The sequence below is a fragment of the Oncorhynchus nerka genome, linkage group LG7, assembly GCF_034236695.1.
Source record: "Oncorhynchus nerka isolate Pitt River linkage group LG7, Oner_Uvic_2.0, whole genome shotgun sequence".
Taxonomy (NCBI): domain Eukaryota; kingdom Metazoa; phylum Chordata; class Actinopteri; order Salmoniformes; family Salmonidae; genus Oncorhynchus; species Oncorhynchus nerka.
Window position 1 is genome coordinate 57658417 of NC_088402.1, and position 24857 is coordinate 57683273.

The following is a 24857-nucleotide window of genomic DNA, read 5'->3' on the forward strand; positions in this document are numbered from 1 at the left end:
TTTAGACCAAAGCCACCCCCTGTACCTGGACTTTGAACTACTCTCCTCTGGACGCAGGTATAGGGCACCCCTTAGCAGGAAAAAAACAACTAGACAATCATTTGTGCCAGGTGTGATATCCCTCCTAAATAGCTCGGGCTATTTAAGGCCAGCAGGCTAGTCTTTTTTTTGTGTGTTTTATTTCTTCATTTTTATTGGTATGTAAACTTGTGAAAGTTGTATTGTATTTAAACGCCACTTTAAATGTGTACATGACACTGCAACAAAATTTCCCCATGGGGTCAAAGTAAGAGATTAAGTATAGTCCTAGACTGTCTGGGAAACATTTTCTACTTTGGCGAAATCCCTAATCCCCAGGGTACTTCAAACTGGTTTTACAGGAACCTGCAGTGTAAGAAACAATGACACAAGACATGATTTTGATGAGTATTTATTTAATAAGCAATGTACAGTATTCAAGGTCAGTATGAGCATATAATCAGCGTTATGAGTCAAACTAATCTGCAAATGGGTTGGATATCAGATTTACCCAGTATGAAATATCAAAGTAATGTAGGCAATTGCCTCACGTTGGTGACCGTGCTACAAATATTAAGCATTTGACCAAGAAGTTAGTTTTCTTTTTGTAACACTCAAAACCTGCATCAATTGCTATTCTGGAGCATTTTTGAAGTTGAACAGAGACGGCATGCAAACCAACATGCAAGACATGCATGTTACATTTAGACCAGGAGTGGAAGAAAAAAAAGGTAGTTGGACAGACATCTTAGTTCATTCGAGCGGTTAAAGCATGATCTTGTGTGAAGCAGAGGCCTAACAACCAGATTCTTCTCTGGTGAATGGATGAGAGAGAGCGGTTTATTTCAAACCAGTTTAAATCTGGTTCCTGGATGTCTTGACGTTGATTTGTCTTGCATACTTTGAAATATTCCGTTTGGATCCCATGCAAGAATGACATCTGTTTAGAAACAAAATTGAATGTCCATCAACCATTGTGACTGATGGAAGAATGTTTGAAATGTAATAGGGCCTCTAGGAAATCTTAGACTGTTCATTTGCAATTGACTTATGATTAATCAGTTTCAATTATATTCAGCCAATGTCACTTCCTGGTATTGTCCCTTATACATTAAATCACTTCCTTCGATTGGCTCCTGTGCAGCGCTGACACATTTAAATTTGTGCTTGTTTAGGTTGAGACAGTTGGGGGTATTTAAGGTTCCTCTGGGTGCCAGCATGGGTGTTCTCGCCGAGCAAGCACTCAAGCATTCTAACATCGACATGGAAGTGACAAATCGGTAAAGCAGAGGCCAAGGGGGTTAAAAAAACAAATAGCAAGATTTGTGGAGCAGGGAGAGGAGACACCTGTAAGAAGGGAAAATCCATTAAAAGGTGGGGGCAGGGAGGTCCTCAGGTCGAGGGGAGAACAAACAATGGCATGGAACTATTTCACTATAGTCCTTTCCAAATACTTTAACAGAACTGGATTATTCTGTTCCTGAGAGCTACTGAACAAAAGGCAAAGCCGTGCGAGCAAACGAGCTTGGTAAAAGGAGACTTTAACATGCAAATCTGAGGCTGAAATTTCAAACACTGTATCCAATTTAACTTAAGTTGCTTTTTTCTTTGAGGTTTATGTCAAGACTATGGCTACAGCCCTAACTAGTTAGTTACTTGAATAGTTGACTAATAGATCAATGTAATCTAAAATGGCCACCATTTTTATTCCCACGTGGATTTTTTTATTTTAGGACTTTTAGGACCTGTTTTCTAGAAATGGAGATGAGTAGCCCTAATCCCCTTGTGACAATTTTCTTAAATTGATATCTGTAGTTGGGCTTGCACCAGACAATGTATAATTAAAGTAAAATAAAGTGGTCATAGTTTTGACAAAGCGGATTGTAGCACCGGCAGCCGCATTAATTCTCAAATCTTACCACTACAACGTCCCAATATGATGGATTTTAGAGCCAATCTGGCAAGGCGTCTCAGGTTGAAAATAATGGGTAGACCGCTTGATCAGGCAAAGCTCATTGCATCAGTTTCTGTAATAACGAGCGCTGATAAAGCCCACTCTTATACCTAAAGTTAAAGCACCTAACCATGCCCTCGTACTGCACAAAAGGCCCACGATAATATTAACTTCCAAGGGCTCTAAGTCAGGTTCACCTAGCAGCATCAGGTGTGTATTACAGTATTTTCACAATGGCAAGGTAAACAGTATGCACTGTACCCACAATTAGCGACATTCCCTAATCGCACAAACACACCAAATTCACATACTGTAGGTCTCTCCACTCGGGTTAAATAATTATGGCAAATGGAAAACAACTTTGCATGAGAGCACTGTGGCAGGAGTGGAGAGAACTCAGGCTTGCTGCACACCATGGCTGCCCGCCGGTTATACTCAAGCGTTGGGTATGACACAGCCACATTGTCAGCATTCCACGAGCAGACAGACACACACTCATAAAACACAGTTTGACAGCGCTCCCACTGCTGTGGAACAAGAGGGTCACTCAGTGGGAAACATTTAGAAGCCAATCTTTCCCCTGGTCATGGAGTAGCCCAGCTTGGCCTCATTGTTGATGAAGGACATGATGCCCAGGTAGGTCTCGATGAGGAGGGGCCTCTCTAGGATCAGAACTCCGTTGGCCCTGCCCGGAATGGCAAACTCCTTGTGGGCCTTCTTCACTGCCTGAACCAGCTGGGTCCGGAAGATGTCCATCTGACAGAAGAGGAGAGCAGCTCAGTGTTTAATATACCAAGCTCCCATGTGAACATGAATATTGCATATAAATTGTTATTATTGTAAATGGGGGAGGGGAGGTGGCAACGTAAGAGTTTAACCTGGCAGAGAGAGGCCACTTTCTCGTCGGCACGGGCCATGGGGTGCTCAGTGAAGGTGACATAGGGCATGTCTGTGGACCAGGGATTCCAGCGGTTCACGAAGGAGGGGCGTGGGCGTTTGTCCCACTGAACCCGAATCCCATAGCCCTCCCTCCTGTAGAGACACGTATTGTAATTCCAGTGTGCTGGGAGTAATCAATGAATAGTAGGCTGTGTTCAGTGGGCACGAGAGGAAAAAAGCTTTAGAAACAGGTGTATCTATACTTGTCCAATATGCGTTCCTAGTTTTCGGTTTCCATGCCTACTGAACACGTCTGACTGCTGAGTGTAATTTGGCCCTGTCCAGAAACAACCCCAAGCGACTTGAGTAGACTCAACATAGTTGGATATGTATAAGCAATATGGCAACATTTCCACCAAGCCTATCCCAAGTGAACGTTAGCCTTCTACCATATTGCTTATACTGTACCTATCCCAAGTGAACGTTAGCCTTCTACCATATTGCTTATACTGTACCTATCCCAAGTGAACGTTAGCCTTCTACCATATTGCTTATACTGTACCTATCCCAAGTGAACGTTAGCCTTCTACCATATTGCTTATACTGTACCTATCCCAAGTGAACGTTAGCCTTCTACCATATTGCTTATACTGTACCTATCCCAAGTGAACGTTAGCCTTCTACCATATTGCTTATACTGTACCTATCCCAAGTGAACGTTAGCCTTCTACCATATTGCTTATACTGTACCTATCCCAAGTGAACGTTAGCCTTCTACCATATTGCTTATACTGTACCTATCCCAAGTGAACGTTAGCCTTCTACCATATTGCTTATACTGTACCTATCCCAAGTGAACGTTAGCCTTCTACCATATTGCTTATACTGTACCTATCCCAAGTGAACGTTAGCCTTCTACCATATTGCTTATACTGTACCTATCCCAAGTGAACGTTAGCCTTACTACCATATTGCTACCATATTGCTTATACTGTACCTATCCCAAGTGAACGTTAGCCTTCTACCATATTGCTTATACTGTACCTATCCCAAGTGAACGTTAGCCTTCTACCATATTGCTTATACTGTACCTATCCCAAGTGAACGTTAGCCTTCTACCATATTGCTTATACTGTACCTATCCCAAGTGAACGTTAGCCTTCTACCATATTGCTTATACTGTACCTATCCCAAGTGAACGTTAGCCTTCTACCATATTGCTTATACTGTACCTATCCCAAGTGAACGTTAGCCTTCTACCATATTGCTTATACTGTACCTATCCAATTATTTCAGAACATCGACAAGTGTCTTGTGTTGTTGTAAGTACAGGGTCATAGCTCAGTGGCACTTACTTGTTGAGTGATTTGGGCGGGAACTCAAACTCGCCCACTGAGATGGTGTCCACGGCATTAAGGGAGATTCTGATGACCTGCTGACACAGCAGGTTGATGAAGTCATACTTGCAAACCAGCAGGGACCTGTTAGAAAACCAAGAGGGACAATATGGCAAATTAAGTGAAGAGTGTACAAACGTTCATGCAAGTTTGACGCCTTTATCAGCACGAATATATCACAACCGCGTCGAGGCTTTCATCCAGTCGGCAACAATAATGTATCAAATGATATGGGAATGGATCCCTCCAATTGGGTTCAAATGGATATCCAATCGTAACATTTGCCACTAATCATTTGGTTTACCTGTCAGTTATGAGCACCAGTCTCTCCTTCTCGTTGTTCCAGTGGTCAACTCTAAGGGAAACATTATTACATTCAGATTTAGCATTCTCATCTGTAGCGAAATAATGTAATGAGATATTCATGAAAATATGAAGTCACAATGGTGTAAGAGAGACTACAATGTGCCAAGGGGTTGTGTGATTTCTTTACCAATTGGCATCTGCCGGCAGAATATAATTTTTCATGGAGATGGTATGTATTAACTGGATAAATAAACATGCCTTTAAGCACTACATGGCTCTTAATTGCCCCAAAAATATTATCCTTGCCTCTCACTTGCACTAATATCGTTTCAAAGTTTATGTACCACATCCACAGGAAAATAGGTGTAAAACAGTAGTGACATTCTTTCCCAACAATACAATAATAATAATATAGAATAAAAAACACAAGAACTACGATGTGAGTTAGAAACAAGAGAATGCAAGTATATACATGCATACATACATGCAAGTGACTGGTAGTAGGATAAAGAGCCTTCAGAATGTATTCACACCCCCTTGACCTTTTCCACATTTTGTTGTGTTACAGCCTGAATTTAAAATGAATTAAATGTAGATTGTGTCACGCTAGTTAGCATTGGCTTGTGAAACTACCTCTGTGTCCAGTATGAAGTTAGAGACAGAAAAATGGTATCCACAAGGTCATTGGACTCTGGGTAAGTAGATAAAGGGACTCATTGCCAAAATCCCGAAGTATCACTTTAATAGGTGAATGACTGTCACGCTTGCTAATAGTGACGAGGTCACATTAATAACACTACCATTACCTTCTATTTTTTTTTTAAACCTTCTTTAACTAGGCAAGTCAGTTAAAGAACAAGTTCTTATTTTCAATGACGGCCTAGGAACAGTGGGTTAACTGCCTTGTTCAGGGGCAGAACGACGGATTTGTACCTTGTCAGCTTAGGGTTTCGAACTTGCAACCTTTCGGCTGCTAGTCCAATGCGCTAGGCTACCCTGCCGCACCCTATGCCTATGAGATAGGAAGCGATGTGAAGTATAATGTGCTTACTAGTCATTAAGACCAGCCTTATTGATGGTAGTGTTTAACATGATTTTGGAATTACTATCTCTGTACCCCACACATAACGTACAATTATCTGTAAGGTCCCTCAGTCGAAAGTGTGAATTTCAAAACACAGATTCAACCAAAGACCAGGGAGGTTTTCCAATGCCTCGCAAAGGGCACCTATATATGGGTAAAAAAGTTCAAAAGCAGACATTGAATATCCTTTTAGGCATGGTGAAGTAATTAATTACTACTAAACGATATCATAACCGCCATCGATAAAAGACAGTACTGTGCAGCCGTCTTCATCGACCTGACCAAGGCTTTCGACTCTGTCAATCACCATATTCTTATCGGCAGACTCAGTAGCCTCGGTTTTTCTAATGACTGCCTTGCCTGGTTCACCAACTACTTTGCAGACAGAGTTCAGTGTGTAAAATCGGAGGGCATGTTGTCCGGTCCTCAGGCAGTCTCTATGGGGGTACCACAGGGTTCAATTCTCGGGCCGACTCTTCTCTGAATATATCAATGATGTTGCTCTTGCTGTGGGCGATTCCCTGATCCACCTCTACGCAGACGACACCATTCTGTATACTTCTGGCCCTTCCTTGGACACTGTGCTATCTAACCTCCAAACGAACTTCAATGCTATACAACACTCCTTCCGTGGCCTCCAACTGCTCTTAAACGCTAGTAAAACCAAATGCATGCTTTTCAACCGTTCGCTGCCTGCACCCGCACGTCCGACTAGCATCACCACCCTGGATGGTTCCGATCTAGAATATGTGGACATCTATAAGTACCTAGGTGTCTGGCTAGACTGCAAACTCTCCTTCCAGACTCATATCAACCATCTCCAATCCAAAATCAAATCTAGAGTCAGCTTTCTATTTCGCAACAAAGCCTCCTTCACTCACGCCGTAAAACTTACCCTCGTAAAACTGACTATCCTATCGATCTTTGACTTTGGCGATGTCATCTACAAAATAGCTTCCAATACTCTACTCAGCAAACTGGATGCAGTTTATCACAGTGCCATCCGTTTTGTTACTAAAGCACCTTATACCACCCACCACTGCGAACTGTATGCTCTAGTCGGCTGGCCCTCGCCACATGTTCGTCGCCAGACCCACTGGCTCCAGGTCATCTACAAGTCTATGCTATGTAAAGCTCCGCCTTATCTCAGTTCACTGGTCAGGATGGCAACACCCACCCGTAGCACACGCTCCAGCAGGTGTATCTCACTGATCATCCCTAAAGCCAACACCTCATTTTGCCGCCTTTCCTTTCAGTTCTCTGCTGCCTGCGACTGGAACGAATTGCAAAAATCTCTGAAGTTGGAGACTTTTATCTCCCTCACCAACTTTAAACATCTGCTATCTGAGCAGCTAACCGATCGTTGCAGCTGTACATAGTCCATCGGTATATAGCCCACCCAATTTACCTACCTCATCCCCATACTGTTTTTATTTTATTTACTTTTCTGCTCTTTTGCACACCAGTATCTCTACCTGCACATGTTCATCTGATAATTTATCACTCCAGTGTTAATCTGCTAAATTGTAATTATTCACTTCTATGGCCTATTTATTGCCTACCTCCTCATGCCTTTTGCACAAAATGTATATAGACTTTTTTTTCTATGTTATTGACTTGTTTATTGTTTACTCCATGTGTAACTCTGTGTTGTTATCTGTTCACACTGCTATGCTTTATCTTTGCCAGGTCGCAGTTGCAAATGAGAACTTTTTCTCAACTAGCCTACCTGGTTAAATAAAGGTGAAATATTTTTTTGTTTAAATACACTATGGATGGTGTGTCAACACAACCCTTCACTACAAAAAAATAAGCATCCTTCTGGAGAGAAAGGAAACCTTCTCACCATGAGGCCAATTGTGACTTTAAACCCGTTTTTAAAATTGCTGTGAGGAGAAAACTGAGGATGGATCAACATCGCAGTTACTCGGCAATAATAACCTAATTGATTTCTCTCTATGCGGCCTCATTGTCTCTAGTGCCCCCTGCTGTCATAAAACGGAAGTACAGACATATACTGAGGGTGGTGGGTGCATAGAAAGACGAACCTCCATTAGTTCCGGGTGTCCGAGATTATGAGTGGGTGAAACAATGATATGAATGGACAAGGCCATCGATCACGTGAAACCATTCATTCCGTTGTGAAAACTCGATAGCGCATTGAGGCCAAATGAAGGCGGTTTCAATTATTCCTATGGGTTGGTTAATCTCTCGTGGACAGTGCACGTAGCATAACATCTGACACAATTGCGCAAGATATTTAGTTCATGGAGACAACATGGTCTGTGCTATCCGGATACATTGGGACGTCCCTACCCCCATTGAAATTTAAATGTAAAACGGTTAGGGATTAAGGTCCCCCATTTCATAGACGTTAACTATCTTTAGCGCCTATTGACGATATTAAATATATTTCAGAATATACTATCATCGAGAAATAATTTCACAAAAAAACAACAATTACTACACCCTTTTAATAGGGTTCCCACAAGACCATATGGGTATGTTACAGTGCTTGTTTACGGAAGACAGAGTGCCAATTAGCCACCTGTGTCTCCGTACAACTGTGTGCAGACGGAAGACTGACGCCCAAACGTGTTGTCACTGAAAAATACTGTCAGCTGCAAATGTTAAAACAGTGTATAGTAAGTGTGTATTGTCATGTGAAAGTAGAGGGATTTGTGTTTCTAGAACCCTACCGCAACCAATAATCGAATCACGTTTACATTTGAGTATTTGGCTTCCAGAGCCAATTCTCCTTAAAAAAAAGAACACGTAAGGTCCTTGGACTATAAGGAGTCCTTTAGTCCATTATTGGGCTAGGTTTAGGGTAGGGACATCTCAAGTAATCCCGGATAGCACTTGAACAACATGCGCTGTTTGAGCTACTCCAGAAAGTGACTTTGCAGTGCTGCCGTCTCATTGAGTTGCTCAAATTGAAGGCCGACCGGGGTACTGCAGGCTGCCATTAGCAACTCAATCTTTTTAACTTCTGTGTGTGATTTAAAAACAATTGGTTCAAAGACATACAGTTGAAGTCGGAAGTGTACATACACCTTAGCCAAATACATTTAAACTAATTTTTTTCACAATTCCTGACATTTAATCCTTGTAAAAATTCCCTGTCTTAGGTCAGTTAGGATCACCACTTTATTTTAAGAATGTAAAATGTCAGAATAATAGATAATTATTTATTTCAGATTTGATTTCTTTCATCACATTCCCAGTGGGTCAGAAGTTTACATACATTCAATTAGTATTTGGTAGCATTGCCTTTAAATTGTCTAACATGCGTCAAACATTTTGGGTAGCCTTCCACAATAAGTTGAGTGAATTTTGGCCCATTCCTCCTGACAGAGCTGGTGTAACTTAGTCAGGTTTGTAGGCCTTGCTCGCACACATTTTCAGTTTTGCCCACAAATTTTCTATAGGATTGAGGTCAGGGCTTTGTGATGGCCACTCCAATACCTTGACTTTGTTTAAGCCATTTTGCCACAACTGTGGAAGTATGCTTGGGGTCATTGTCCATTTGGAAAACCCATTTGCAACTAAGCTTTAACTTCCTGACTGATGACTTGAGATGTTGCTTCAATATATCCACATAATTTTCCTACCTCGTGATGCCATCTATTTTGTGAAGTGCACCAGTCCCTCCTGCAGCAAAGCACCCCCACAACATGATGCTGCCACCCCCGTGATTCACGGTTGGGATGGTGTTCTTCGACTTGCAAGCGTCCCCTTTTACCTCCAAACATAACGATGGTCACTATGGGCAAACAGTTCTATTTTTGTTTCATCAGACCAGAGGACATTTCTCCAAAAAGTCTTTGTCCCCATGTACAGTTGCAAACCGTAGTCTGCATTTTTATGGTGGTTTTGGAGCTGTGGCAGCTTCCTTGCTAAGCGGCCTTTCAGGTTATGTCAATATAGGACTCATTTTACTGTGGATATAGATACTTTTGTACCCGTTTCCTCCAGCATCTTCACAAGGTCCTTAGCTGTTGTTCTAGGACTGATTTGCACTTTTCGCACCAAAGTATGTTCATCTCTAGGAGACAGAATGTGTCTCCTTCCTGAGCGGTATGACAGCTGCGTGGTCCCATGGTGTTTATACTTGCGTACTATTGTTTGTACAGATGAACGTGGTATTTTCAGGCATTTGGAAATTTCTCCCAAGGATGAACCAGACTTGTGGATGTCTACTATTTTTTTTCTGAGGTGTGTCATGCACAAAAAGTAGATGTCCTAACCAACTTGCCAAAACTATAGTTTGTTAACAAGAAATTTGTGAGGTGGTTTAAAAATGAGTTTTAATGACTCCAACCTAAGTGTATGTAAACTTCCGACTTGAACTGTACATCTGGTGTATCAGAAGCAATTATTGGCAACTATAGAATGGTGAAGAAGAACTCCGCGGAGTATACAACTAAATTAATTTAGCCATTCATTGTAGCATTGGCACTCTGTAGAGTTGCTATTTTCTCACGTTCTTGTGTAAATTAACTCATGACATTCCTAGATTACTCATTATACTAATAAAGTCAGATATAAAAATCAACAAATACAATAGTCAGTTTAAAAAAAGGTTAAGGGTACAAAACGGTATATATATATATATATATACACACACACACACAATACCAGTCAAAAGTTGACACACCTACTCATTCAATGGTTTTCCTTTATTTTTACTATTTTCTACATCAAAATTATGAACATATATGTAATCATGTAGTAACCAAAAAAGTGTTAAACAAAATCAAAATATATTAAAGATTCTTCAAAGTAGCCACTCTTTGCCTTGATGATAGCTTTGCACACGCTTGACATTCTCTCAACCAGCTTCATGAGGAATGCTTTTCCAACTGTCTTGATTTGAAAGAGTTCCCACATATGCGGAGCACTTGTTGGCTGCTTTTCCTTGACTCTGCGGTCCAACTCATCCCAAACAATCTCAATTGGGTTGAGGTCAGATGATTGTGGAGGCCAGGTCATCTGATGCAGCACTCCATCACTCTCCTTCTTGGTCAAATTGCCCTTACAGCCTGGAGGTGCTTTGGGTCATTGTCCTGTTGAAAAACAAATGATAGTGGGATGGCATATCACTGCAGAATACTGTGGTAGCCATGCTGGTTAAGTGTGCCTTGAATTCTAAATAAATCCCTGACAGTGTCACCAGCAAAGCACACCCACACCATCACACATCCTCCTCCATGCTTCACAGTGGGAACCACACATGTGGAGATCATCCATTCACCTACTCTGTGTCTCACAAAGATCGCGGTTGGAACCCAAAAAAATCTAATTTGGACTCAGACCAAAAGGACAGATTTCCACTGGTCTATGTCCATTGCTTGTGTTTCTTGGCCCAAGAAAGTCTCTTCTTATTAGTGTCCTTTAGTAGTGGTTTCTTTGCAGCAATTCAATCATGAAGGCCTGATTCACGGAGTCTCCTCTGAACAGTTGATGTTGAGATGCGTCTATGAAGCATTTATTTGGGCTGCAATTTCTGAGGCTGGTAACTCTAATGAACTTATCCTCTGTAGTGGAGGTAACTCTGGGTCTTCCTTTCCTGTGGTGATCCTCACGACGGCCAGTTTCATCATAGCGCTTGATGGGTTTTTGCACTTGAGGAAACGTTCAAATTGTACAGATTGACTGACCTTCATGTCTTAAAGTAATGATGGACCTTTGTTTCACTTTGCTTATTTGAGCTGTTCTTGCCATAAGGCACACCTGTTAATTGAAATGCATTCTAGGTGACTACCTCATGAAGCTGGTTGAGAGAATGCCAAGTGTGCAAAGCTGTCATCAAGGCAAAAGGTGGCTACTTTGAAGAATGTCAAATATAAAATATATTTAGATTTGTTAAAAAAAAAAAAGAAGGTTACTACATGATTAAATGTGTTATTTCATAGTTTTGATGTCATCACTATTATTCTACAATATAGAAAATTGTAAAAAGAAAAGAAAAACTCTGGAATGAGTAGATGTGTCCAAACTTGACTGGTACTGTATATCTGGCTGTCTTGGCAAAATCTCTACATATCCCATTGAGGCAAGCAGGGAGAGGCTGGCCATTGTCACAGTTTCAAGACCAGTCAGAAACATCCAGCTAACCCTACACCAATGGAACTTAGATCCACATTAAGTAGCAATGATATCCTTCGCCACTGCTGTCTTAACGACATGACAGCTTGAACCAGTCATGACTATTCCCAAAAAATAAATCTAGCTTTCCAACAAATGTCTTATACTGAAAAATATATATAAAAACGTAACATGTAACGTGTTGGTCCCATGTTTCATGAGCTGAAATGAAAGATCCCAGAAATGTTCCATACGCACAAAAAGCTTCTATCAAATTGTGTGCACAAATTTGTTTACATCCCTGTTAGTGAGAATTTGTCCTTTGCCAAGATAATCCATCCACCTGACAGGTGTGCTCGTCATCCTTACCAGGGTCTTGACCTGACTGCAGTTTGGTGTCATAACTGACTTCAGTGGGCAAATGCTCACCTTCAATGGCCACTGGCACACTGGAGAAGCGTGCTCTTCACAGATGAATCCTGGTTTCAACTGTACCCGGGAAGATGGCAGACAATGTGTATCGCGTCGTGTGGGCGAGCGGTTTGCTGATGTCAATGTTGTGAACAGAGCACCCCATGGTGGTGGTGGGGCTATGGTATGGGCAGGCATAAGCTACAGACATCATTTTATCAGCGGTAATTTGACTGCACAGAAATACCATGGACGAGATCCTGAGGCCCAATGTTGCGCCATCAGCTCATGTTTCAGCATGATAATGCACAGCCCCATGTTGCAAGGATCTGTACACAATTCCTAGGAGTTGAAAATGTCCCAGTTCTTCCATGGCCTACATACTCAGAAATGACACCAATTCAGCATGTTTGGGATGCTCTGTATCGACGGCGTGTCCCAGCTCCCGCCAATGTCCAGCAACTTCACACAGCCATTGAACAGTAGTTGGACAACATTCCACAATCAACAGCCTGATCAATTCTATGCGAAGGAGATGTGTCATGTTGCATGAGGCAAATGGTGGTCACACAAAATAGACTGGTTTTCTGATCCACACCCCTACCTTATTTTTTTAAGGTGTCTGTGACCAACAGATACATATCTGTATTCTCAGTCATGCTAAATCCATAGATTACGGCCTAATGAATTTATTTCAATTGACCGATTTCCTTATATGAACTAACTCAGTAAAATCTTTGAAATTGTTGCATGTATATTTTAGTTCGGTGTAGTTACATGATTGTTTTGAAGTTTAAGGGTGCAGTATTTATGCACAAAACAATAGCATAGTTCAAGTTTAGGACAGGATATAGCTGCTGGACGCACATGCGCTCTAGGCTAATTCAGGACAAAGGGTGTAGTTTTTATTTGATTAAACAATTCAGAGACCAAAACAAATATATCAGATGAAATATTTAAGGAGAGCGAATCGATATACAGTCCCTAAATCAGCTGTAACTGTCAATACTAAAACAAAGCTTAAAATGAAGACGCTTCTGGACATGGTAAACTCCTCACCACTAATTGGGGGATCCTGTTTTCCGCTAACAATGTCTGCAGTACCACGGTCGGCCTTCAACTTCCATGGCTTCAATGAGAGGGCAGTTGTTCTCCACTGGAATGAATCATTGAAAACACTCAGACATCATCAAGCTCATTTTAAATCACCTGTAGTGCTATGGCAAAAACCAAAACGTGCACCCAGGGGGGGCCCCAGGACCAAATTTGGGAACTTCTGTACTGCCAATGTAACTTTACTGGCCTATGTGATGATGTGAATTGCTGATCAAATGACTCACTCTGCAAGCAGCCACACACTCAGCACTTCTCCATCCTCTGAAGGCAGGCCCACTGTTCTGATGTCATTCACTGCTCGTTCAATGGTCCCTGGCTGAAATGAAGAGGCCACAGTTCATTGATTTCAGTCCACTCATCATTATAATAATCGAGCAGATTGCTCCATATATCATAGCTGAATAAATTGCAGTTGTCTGAATAAATTGTTGCGTTTAACAGAACGGGTTGTTTCACAATCTAAGAAATAGAGGTTAGTTTGTAACGACATGTTGCATGGGTGTTCACTGCCACAAATACGCACGTTCAAATCAGAGCGAGCCAAGCAGTCAATCTGCAATTGCAAACTGATTGCAGCGTGAACGTTTGACAGCTGTTTCCAAGCTAGCCTATTAGCTTGCTAACTAGCTAATATCCGACCTTGTTCAGATAAAAAAAGGGCAATTATTAGCCAGACTTACCCTAAAGACGAAATAATCCTTCACTTTCGCTTGCATTGTTGGGTTGTGGACATGAAACGGCGTCAACGTTTGTAAAGGGGAGCAACATGCTACAGAAGAACTATACCCAAGGCTCCCTCTGGCCCCCGGCGGTGTGAAGGCAACCTCGACTCCATCCTCTGCCTCTGCCGGATGAAGGACCGCAGCCCCCGGACTCATTGGTTCAACCGTGTCGTTTAGCTGAAGCATAGTGCAAACTGAGTTGTAATAAAAAGCACAAAATAGACTTCAACCTATCCTCTCGAAAATAAAGATTCAGCAAACGGTGTATTGTTTTGAATTGGTCATTGCGCACAATAATATGATCGGAGAGGATGGTGTTTACAAGGAAGTACCCCTGCCTCACTTCCCCCCTTAGATTTCCTTTTTTCACCTCTTAAAGGGGAAATCTGCAGCTCAAACAAGTGGTCACCCCCGCCACTGTTGAGCTGTAAATCCTTAGTCCGAACAGCTAAAACAAGAGTTTCTATTTTGTATTTAAATTTAACCAGGCAAGTCAGTTAAGAACTCATTCTTATTTACAATGACGGCCTACCGGGGAACAGTGGGTTAACTGACTTGTTCAGGGGTAGAACGACAGATGTCTTACCTTGGATTCGATCCAGCAACCTTTCGGTTACTGGCCCAACGCTCTAACCACTGCCGGCCCTATTGGACAAATTCAGATAGGTTCCTCTTGTTTCGTTCCGTTAGCTTCCGTTTAAGAGTATAATAAAACTTTATTGGCCATTCAGGATGGACATTTTTCTTTGGCATCACCTACTATTAAAATAATCACATATACATACATTCTCACATCATACACTTTTAAACCAGTCAGTCCATCGTGTTGCATACACCAACAACATAGAGGACATTTTAGCTAGATAGCTACTTGTTGTTCTCCTAATGAAATAATTAGCTAGCCAGCTACTTAGCCCTGTTGCCCACGTTATAACGTTTATAAGCAGCCAGCTAGTATGGCCTGACCTGACCGGGTTATTTGTTGTATAGCTAGCCACAATAAGGATTAGCCACATAGTGGAATTTGCGTTTCGCCTTCAAACTAAAAGTCCCTCGTTGAAAGTTACGCAGAAGATTACAATTGGTGGAATCTGTTGGACTGTTGGAATGTGGAGCAATGAAATGGTATAAGAGTCTACCCGGCGACACCCACAGAACACAACTGTGAAGAGTTTACGCAAATATTAGCATCTTAGCTTGACACGTCAAATAACGGGACTTTGACTGTGGGAAATCACCTTCCCAGTCAACCTATTGTGCGTATTGACATTCATATCGCACTGTACGGCCTTACCTAAGGATTGGGGATCAATTAAATGGGGTATCAGTCTACTCAGTAGCAAAGTGCTTTTTCAGAGTTATCAGGCGCCAAACATCCACATTGCATTGTTTTTCCTCTCGAATAGTGTTCAGTAGGTTGACTGGTACAATAAATGTGGCTCAATTCACAGTGGTTTCTGAGTCCTGCAATAAGAAATATGATGCTAATGTTCTCTGGATGTCACTGAGTAGACTGATACCCCATGTCATTGATCCACAATCCATAGAATAAAATTCTATAGTCTAACAAAATTCAGTGTGATTTCAACAGACTTTTGTCAAATTAACAAATGATTGTCTTTTGTTGAATTTATATAAGGACATTCCAACCTCGTTTAACATGATCTATTCCATTATGGCATGATTCCACTATTTGTATTAATTTGCATTACTTTCATAGATACTTTTATTTTAAAGGCAAATCGCAAATTCCACTATTGTGCCTAATCCTTGTTGTGGCTAGCTTCACATAGATGGGTCCGATCATCATTAATGAAATAAGAAGTATATTTTAAATTAGGGGTCTTTAAGATGATGACACCTAGATAGAATGATAGCTAGCTAGCTAACTATAGCTACTGAAACAGATCGTTGATTTGCTATGTTTTTGGGGAAGAACATTGTTTGCATCCATCAGCTAGCTATCTTTTTTATGACCAGCACTGTCCATAGCTTGGGGAACTCGACCAGCATGTATCGGTGAATCGATATGAAATAAGAGTGACAGTGTAATCAATGTGTAATAACTACGTAAAAAATGTATGAACGTGTTAAATTATTATGTGACGTGCAGTCATTTCCAGGTCCTGATTGGTCAACAAGATTATTTATTTAACGTGTATCTTTTACACCCAAAGACCCAAACGGCGTTCCATATTTAAGAATCAATGGGTATATATCGTTAAATTAAAAGGATATGCCAATCACAGATTGCCCCTTTAAAGTGGTCGCATGCATGATTTGATCATCATGGCAAGTGGGCGGGGTAGGCCTATTTAGTTATTTAATACACAATCTAAATATCTCACTATCTGTCCATTGCTTTATAAGACATACACAAATTAGGCCTATAACAATTTTGACTATGCAGAGAAGAGAGAGAGAGTTCTCTGTTGGGTACATGACAAATACAAGGGACATTTCATATAAAAAGCACACAGGTTTTTATTGCATATCAATTTCATGTATAAATTCTTCATAGCATTGGAAAGATTACATTTGGTATACATTTCTATTCTACAGAATTAACATCAGAATCATATCAATTCCATGAAATTTCTCTGAAGTACATCTTCAATAATCACAAGCATCAAAAAAACTTCAATTTCAGAATTGTTCAATATTATTCTACAATCCTTTCATTTTTTTTCATTACAGCTTTCTCCCACAATCTTTTTTGTATTCATTTAAGAACCACCTGCCCAATACATCTGTAAGGACTTGAAGTCAAACCTACTAACCTAACCACATGTACAATAAGTGCATCTACGGATTCATCATTTTTTATTTCATTTTTTAATTTAAGATACACATTTCACAAATGGACATCATTATGACTGCCAAACACGTCATGCACAATATCTTTTTTAATAAACATAACAGAGGTGATACAACTCGGATTCAAATGAAACGAGCACCATCCATTTAAACCCATATTTTTTTCATTGAATTTTTCAGACATATGCAACATTGTTTTTTAAAATACTATACAGTTAAAAAGAAACTTTTTTTGTTGTTTTTTTTGTACTTTTTCCTGTAACAGTGGGGAAAGAACAGCAACCGTATTCTGAAGTTATCAGTTTGTGACCATTTGCCAGATCCTTTCAAAAGCTGGCAATGTGATCTTTGACTTCAATGTGCATCCATAATTCTACAACCGACAGCGCGCACTTATTACAGTAGTACATGACATGAATTACTCCATATATAGTATACCTAAATATTTAGTAACCCCAGTCTCTGCATTTAATAGTAATGTATTGCAAAACAATGTGTTAACCGTGGATCCACATTTAGTATAGCAAGACAGAGACCTCTGTCATCATTATCATCGGACATGAAATGATGCAGCAAAACTAGTATCACCCTGCCACCTGCTGACAAAAAAATTAAATTACAGTGCTTCAGTTACTGATTTTTTTCCAAGTTCATCATCATTTTAAGTGAGGGTTGATCATCCACTCCAAGTGAGGCAAATCAGGCTAACTCCTAGTAACTCTTTAGTGACAGAGACCCATGCCTGCCCAGTTTGTTGTTTTGGACCCATACGTTTAAGTGCTGGCCTGAACCTATCCCGCCCAGTCCTGAAAGTCTTCATTCACATGTCCAGCGTGAAAGCAACTTTTGCAATTTACAGTGAACAACCCTTCAACTTACAGCGACATGAAATTAAAAAAACCTGCGCAGTATTAAGTGCCATCTCTACCTTTGTCTACAGTTTGGAATGAAATCCCGTAAATGAGAAGATAATTGGGAGGAAGGGAATTGACAAGGGATTTATCAAAAAGAGTGTGTTTGCAAATATGAATACAAAGTGAATAGAAGTCTTTGAAACTTAAAATCCTATGTATGTCATATTTCTCTCCTAACCAGAAGCATTTCCTGGTTTGATTTCTTTCCTAGTTTGATTGTTTAATTCTTTTGCTGGTCTCACAGTACAGTAAATGTGTTCTGCTGGGTGTTAGAACCCTTTACAGACAATCAAACTCATCTCAGTTACAGCTGGAGTAAAGGGTGAACCATCAAGCTATGACCAGCGGGTTATATGCCTCCAAGGAAGAAACATACTCTTCTCAGGATTAAAAGTCTCTCGGCTGTCGAAACCCTCGTGTCAACACTAGTTACAGAACCATTTAACCCCGAGAGTAATGCAAGTTCTACTAACAAGTGGAAATATGATAGAATGCTACACTGTAGTTGGACACTATCTGAAAAACAATGTCGATTTTATCAATGACTGGGCATTCTGAGACATTTTTTTTCTTCTAAAACCACACGGTCACATTTAAAAAAAAAATCCTACAATTTGAAACCATCATAGCAGAATCTGAGCACTAATAAACTGATTGAGTTGATTGGATTTGTTATCGAGTGAAATGTAGTTGCTTATACTTAGGATCAATGATAAACTAACAATACAATGCCCTGGCATCCAAATCCCCTGACATTCATAGTGAAGGCTTCCATTTCATTAAATGACCACCGTAAGACTTCCAACACAAAACACATCAGCATACTGGTTGAAATGGTTGAACTGAAACGAGACAAACAAAACCTCATGCTAGACACAGCATTGCAAAACATGATCTAAACAATCTAGAACTACCGTGTCACTAGAAATAAAAACAGCTGATTTTCATGCTTTCTTTCCAATTTGGCACACTGGTCTTTACAGAAAAAAAAACATTGAAACCCAGATTCAAAATCTCGGTCGCGTTTCGATTCAACTTCATTCCTTCAGCAACACTTAAAAGAGGGATAAAACAAAATACGTTTTTTTTCGTGTTTTCATTTGTCACTTGTCTCCAATCGTGACATTTTTTTTTAACCTAAATAAATAGAATTACACACACTCTTTAAATCAAATATATAAGAAGGTAAAAACAACAACTATGACAGCAATTAAAACCCCTCGAAAAAGAAATGATTGTCGGAGAACAAAACCTTTTCTATGGGTTATTTGGCACATACCACTCTTGCTATGAACGTCCAGGTTATTTTGTACATCATACAACAATATCATACAATTTTGGTCCTTCACTAAATAATTATATTAACATTTGAGCACGGAGGTGCCTAAAATGAGACAATACTGTTTTATCAAAGAGAAAAACACTAAATGGAATCACGTTAACAAATGAGCAAAAAAGGGAAAAACAGGCTTTCCCTATTCTAACCAATGGACATCCATTTAACCTCTTGTTCACCGGATAACTTTTGAGATTGAGACTTTGTCCTCTGCAATGCCCATTATATGTTGGGGGCGTCATTCTCCATGACATCATTGCCATTCGAGCTTGATGCATCATCCTACTGTACTTTCTTCATAAACAAAAGCCAGAGTGCCGTTTCCTGCTCTAACATTTATCATTGTGCTATTATTGATTTGAAACAAGAATGAAGAGAGTGAAGGCATTGGATATGATGATGGGGGGGGGGGGGGTCCATCAGCTAACGAGCTAGTTAGTACATCCCCACTATGTGTTGTTACTGCTGCTCCTCCCACCCAGTGAAACAGCACCCCCCTATGGACATGCAGTGCATATGTTCCAGACCGACTGTTACTGTATCTGTTGCTATTGAGACATTGTGTTAGACTGTGTAGAATAAATGGGTGTTTTGCTCTCCTAGTAATGCGTTTACACACTCAAACATAACTGTCTCTGAGAGTCCAACCAAAGGGGTTCGCTGGGGCGGAGTGGGCGGGTCTTGTAGAATGACTGGGGTTTGGGGTGGTCAATCCTGGGATGTCCTTCACTCCTCTACAGGGAGGATCTCTGCCTGCGACTGTCTGTTTGTCTGAGGGGCCCCTCGTACACACACGCACTAACGTGGGCATGCACGAATCAATGCGCGTAAGCGCGCGTGCGTACGCACACAAAAACACACACACCCACACACACAGAGAAGGGCAGGAGCCAGGAGTCCTCTCTCTTCTCAGGCCGGGGGTGTGTGAAGTTGAGTTCTCCTCCGTAGTAGCCTCCTACTTTCTGCCGCGCTCTCTCTCTCTCTCTGTCACTTTTCTTATTTTTATCGTGATACTATACTGCCTCCCTCCTCTCTCTCCTAGATGTGGTTGAGTGAGTGAAAGCTGCTCGTCTCAGACGGGCCTCCTCCCATGCTCAGCCAGGCATCCAGTGAGTTCTGGGAGGACGCGTGCAAAGGGTTGTTCTCCGACAGAGACAGCATCATTGCATAAGCCTGGAGGAGACAGAGAAATGACAAACAAAATCAACATCCATTGGTCAGAAACCATTTTTGTGAGTCTCCGCGTTGTCAGCCAATCGAACATGACTGTCATTATTGTCGATAAAACACCAAGAGATGTTCCATCTCGGGTTAGGAGTATCGTTTCAACGATTGCAACAAGTCTGGGCATGCAAGAGGTCAAAGGTCAAAGGTGACGCTGCTGATGGGGCAGTAGGTGTAGTAGAAGGAGAGCATTAATAGCTCAGTTAGTAGGTAAGTTAAGCGAAAGGTAAGGCATGTCAAGGAGAAGAACACTGGTCTTTTATTCAACGACTCTCATCCCGACACTCCATACAGCAACACTGAACAACAATGGCCTCGTTGTCATGCGTTTTCTTCGCTGTGTTTTCCCTTATCATCGAACTCAATCGAACTCAAGCTTCAGGGACCAATGTCCAAAATGATTGGCCACTTTCTGCCTCCCTCGCTCTCTTTCGACGAGAGTCCACCTACCTGGGTTTTAGCCTGCCTGTACAGAGTCTCTTTCAGGGCCTCAGACTCGAGCGAGGCGGTGTTAAAAATGTCTTTAACATCAAAGGGGGGCTCCTCGCTGCTGCTGGCCTTATGCAGCTCCAGGCCCTTGGGGAAGCTGGGCAGGGACTCCAGGTCTAACAGCCCACCGTCTTCCTCTATACACCTGCAGCAGCACCAGGGAGGGGAGGGGAATGGTAGGGGGGTGAGGGAAAGGGGAAGGAGCATCCTCAGTTAGCCCAACCAATACTGTCTTGTAACTCGATGGATGGACTTTTGATGGCGCATGCATGGTGGGGGCAGATGGACGCACGGACGGATGGAGACGGACGGGATAGGGGCTATGGAGGACATCGAGAGAGAGAGAGAGAGAGAGAGAGGAGAGAGAGAGAGAGAGAGAGAGAGAGAGAGAGAGAGAGAGAGAGGAGAGGAGAGAGAGAGAGAGAGAGAGAGAGAGAGAGAGAGAGAGAGAGACAGAGAGAGAGAGAGAGAGAGGAGAGAGAGAGGAGAGAGAGAGAGAGAGAGAGAGAGAGAGAGGACCACGGATGCACTGAAAGGGAAAGGGGGAGCTAAAAGGCTCAACCATTTGGAGCCACTGTGCTCGGTGTGGGGAGAGAGAGACTGACAGACAGGTGGACATGGAATGGAACTGTGAGAGTTCTATCTGCATCCCGACACCCTTTTGTCACCGTCTAGCTCTCGTTGACCTCACTGCACTGCCATTACAGGGAGGGCAGGTCATGCATTGTTACATTTGATTAGTTTTGTTAGTTGGAATGGGAAGAGACAGAGGTGGCTGTTGTGATTGAGTGGGTATGTTTGTGGAGGTGTTGTGTGGTGTGCTGTACGTGACTGTCTGAATTTGTCTGTAGTTGTGTGTAACTATTTCTTTATTCTACCAGATAGGACATACCTGCGGGTGTGTTCGTAGCTCATGGCTAGCGGTGTGGCCTCCTCCTCTTCTTCCGCCTCCTCCTCTTCTTCGTCCTCGTACGCCTCCGGCGTAACCATAGTGACCGGGGAGGGGGACTCGGGCGCCTCGTCCTGAGACTTCTCTGTCAGGCTGCCTTCCTCCTCCTCTTCGTCATCTCCCTCCGCCTCCTCCTCCTCTTCCTCCAGCCCCCGGGCTGCCATCTTGGAGTTGGACAGGCTGTGGCTAGATGGACGCTCCTCTTCCGCAACCTCTGACCTGCAACGACGAGAACCTTATTGATTTTGCACTTTATTTCTAGCAACAACACAAAAAAAAAAATCCTTTCATTTCAATAAAATACTATCTATTATATTCTTAAAATGTCTTGGTTGACCCCCATCGGGTTTAATAGGTGGAACTATTCATCCAAATAATCTAATGCCGTCCGTTTTCTCTCCTCATCTCCTCACATTCACTGCTCAGCTCACTATTACCACCCATTCTGCTTTGGCTAGATGAGCGGAGACGAGGGAGAGAAGACGGGAGGAGAGGATGGCCCTTTTACCTCCATATTAGGACTTTGATTGGTCTTTCTAGGCCCACTGCCCTAGCTGCCTCAGTGGGCCACGGCCAGGCATCCCCTCTGTCTGTCTGCCTGTCTGTCCCCTGTCTGTCTGTCAATAGGCAATGAGTCATACTTTGCACAGCCATAACTAAGATGCCTGGAGCTCCGTTGACAGCGAGCAGAGCCCCATTCCCACTATCCAAGCAAACACACGTGTGTCGAGAATTGTCGAGACCCGTTTCAAAGGGGAAACGGAGCCGAATGATTAATTGGCTAATTCCTGAGAACCAGTATATAGGCAAGAATGGCTCAAATGGTTAGTTTGGGCCCCGATTCTGGATGCTGTGTGTGTGTGTGTGTAGGAGTGTGTGTAGGGGGGGCGATGGATGCTCAGCAAAGCAGCCATTGCGACCTGCCGCCTTTACATTATCCAGCCCCCCCCACCACCCTGGTCTCCGCCGCTTCATGCCTCATGATGTCATTTCCTCAGGGGGAGCGCGTTTACCCTAGGAGAAGCCGGACAGACGGACATTTATCAAACCAGACAGGATACCTTCGGGGAGCGAAAGGGACAGAGGGGGTGCTTGTTCTCCTCTTTCAATCTAGATTAAGTATTGTATAATCAAATTGGCAGGGGCTGTGTGGGGGGGATATAGGGACGCGGCTCTGACGCTGGGCCCTGCGTTTTGTCACTTAGTCTAAACACGTCAGCCGTGTGTTTGTGTTAGCAACCTGGGAGACTGTTTCAAATGGAGTCTCCCTGAGGACCTGCACTGCCAGCCTACCCTCCAACAACAGGCCTACCCCCCACAACAGGCCTACCCTCCAACAACAGGCATACCTCCCCACAACAGGCCTACCCTCCAACAACAGGCCCACCCCCCCACAACTTTTGAGCACAAGAAACGCCCAGTCCAGCTCTATCCCCCCCACACACACTGTCCACTGTCCCCGCCCCTCCGCACACTGTGTAGTGCTCCATACACCACTCCTTACCTCACAGGCTAGACAGTGTCCAGGAGAGAGGGGAAAAAAACACTAGAGCGAGACAAGTGACTAGACCGACTTGACTTTGTTTACAAACACTTTGTGGAGAGGAGACGCATGAGCGCACAGATAGGCATACACACAGCTGTGTGTCTGTGTTCAATGAGGGGGGGTTGGGGGGGCGCTTCAGTCAAAGTGTCCGTGTGTGTGTGTGTGTGTGTGTGTGTGTGTGTGTGTGTGTGTGTGCGTGTGAGTGTGTCTGGGATGGACAGAAAACAGAGCACTTATTTTGAATTACAGATATTAAAATGCCAGGCTTGCTTGTTCTGCATGGTTCTGCACTATTGATCCCAGATGGCAGAGGGGCTAAATTACCCCTGAGTTCTGTTAACTTTTATGTCTACTGACCAGGGAGGGAGGGAGAAAAAGACAGAGAGCGAGAGAGGGAGACACAGACTGACAGAAAGAGATTGAAAGAGAGAAAGACAGGGAAAAAGATGGATATATTGAGAGAAAAGAGTGAGAGAAAGACAGATATACATTGAGGGAAAAAAAGTATTTGATCCCCTGCTGATTTTGTACGTTTGCCCTCTGACAAAGTAATGATCAGTCTATCATTTTAATGGTAGGTTTATTTGAACAGTGAGAGACAGAATAACAACAAAACAATCCAGAAAAACACATGTCAAAAATTTTATAAATTGATTTGCATTTTAATGAGGGAAATAAGTATTTGACCCCTCTGCAAAACATGACTTAGTACTTGGTGGCAAAACCCTTGTTGGCAATCACAGAGGTCAGATGTTTCTTGTAGTTGGCCACCAGGTTTGCACACAACTCAAGAGGGATTTTGTCCCACTCCTCTTTGCAGATCTTCTCCAAGTCATTAAGGTTTCGAGGCTGACGTTTGGCAACTCGAACCGACAGCTCCCTCCACAGATTTTCAATGGGATTAAGGTCTGGAGACTGGCTAGGCCACTCCAGGACCTTAATGGGCTTCTTCTTGAGCCACTCCTTTGTTTCCTTGGCCGTGTGTTTTGGGTCATTGTCATGCTGGAATACCCATCCACGACCCATTTTCAATGCCCTGGCTGAGGGAAGGAGGTTCTCACCCAAGATTTGATGGTACATGGCCCCGTCCATCGTCCCTTTGATGCGGTGAAATTGTCCTGTCCCCTTAGCAGAAAACCCCCCCCAAAGCATAATGTTTCCACCTCCATGTTTGACGGTGGGGATGGTGTTCTTGGGGTCATAGGCAGCATTCCTCCACCTCCAAATACGGCGAGTTGAGTTGATGCCAAAGAGCTCCATTTTGGTCTCATCTGACCACAACACTTTCACCCAGTTGTCCTCTGAATCATTCAGATGTACATTGGCAAACTTCAGACGGGCATGTATATGTGCTTTCGTGAGCAGGGGGACCTTGCGGCGCTGCAGGATTTCAGTCCTTCACGGCGTAGTGTGTTACCAATTTTTTTCTTGGTGACTATGGTCCCAGCTGCCTTGAGATCATTGACAATATCCTCCCGTGTAGTTCTGGGCTGATTCCTCACCGTTCTCCTGATCATTGCAACTCCACGAGGTGAGATCTTGCATGGAGCCCCAGGCCGAGGGAGATTGACAGTTCTTTTGTGTTTCTTCCATTTGCGAATAATC

The 24857-nt window shown here is 42.6% G+C and overlaps 2 protein-coding genes across 2 annotated transcripts in view; both read right to left on the reverse strand.

The window, feature by feature from the left end:
* Nucleotides 1-414: 414 nt before the first annotated feature.
* Nucleotides 415-14336, reverse strand: tprg1l (tumor protein p63 regulated 1-like). The gene is made up of 6 exons (XM_029664259.2): nt 13936-14336; nt 13480-13571; nt 4553-4603; nt 4207-4332; nt 2851-3004; nt 415-2728 (listed from the first exon to the last, which is right to left on the reverse strand). The coding sequence occupies exons 1-6, from the start codon at nt 14161-14163 to the stop codon at nt 2534-2536; spliced, it is 846 nt and encodes a 281-aa protein (XP_029520119.1). The 5' UTR covers nt 14164-14336; the 3' UTR covers nt 415-2533.
* Nucleotides 14337-16436: 2100 nt separating this feature from the next.
* prdm16 (PR domain containing 16) overlaps nt 16437-24857 on the reverse strand; it is a 238043-nt gene continuing 229622 nt past the window's right edge. Inside the window, 3 exon segments of the mRNA XM_065020662.1 lie at nt 16437-20217; nt 20719-20902; nt 21650-21925. Of these exon segments, the coding sequence (XP_064876734.1) occupies nt 20083-20217; nt 20719-20902; nt 21650-21925 (595 nt within the window). The 3' untranslated portion in view covers nt 16437-20082.

What these genes read in the sequence shown, in the direction of transcription:
- tprg1l (XM_029664259.2), bottom strand. Translation starts at nt 14,163, where the DNA reads ATGCTTCAGCTAAACGACACGGTTGAACCAATGAGTCCGGGGGCTGCG. An exon ending in AGTGTGTGGCTGCTTGCAGA is followed by an intron (nt 4,604 to 13,479) that starts GTGAGTCATTTG and finishes TGTTTCCCTTAG; the next exon opens with AGTTGACCACTGGAACAACG. An exon ending in CTGGTGCTCATAACTGACAG is followed by an intron (nt 4,333 to 4,552) that starts GTAAACCAAATG and finishes GTTTTCTAACAG; the next exon opens with GTCCCTGCTGGTTTGCAAGT.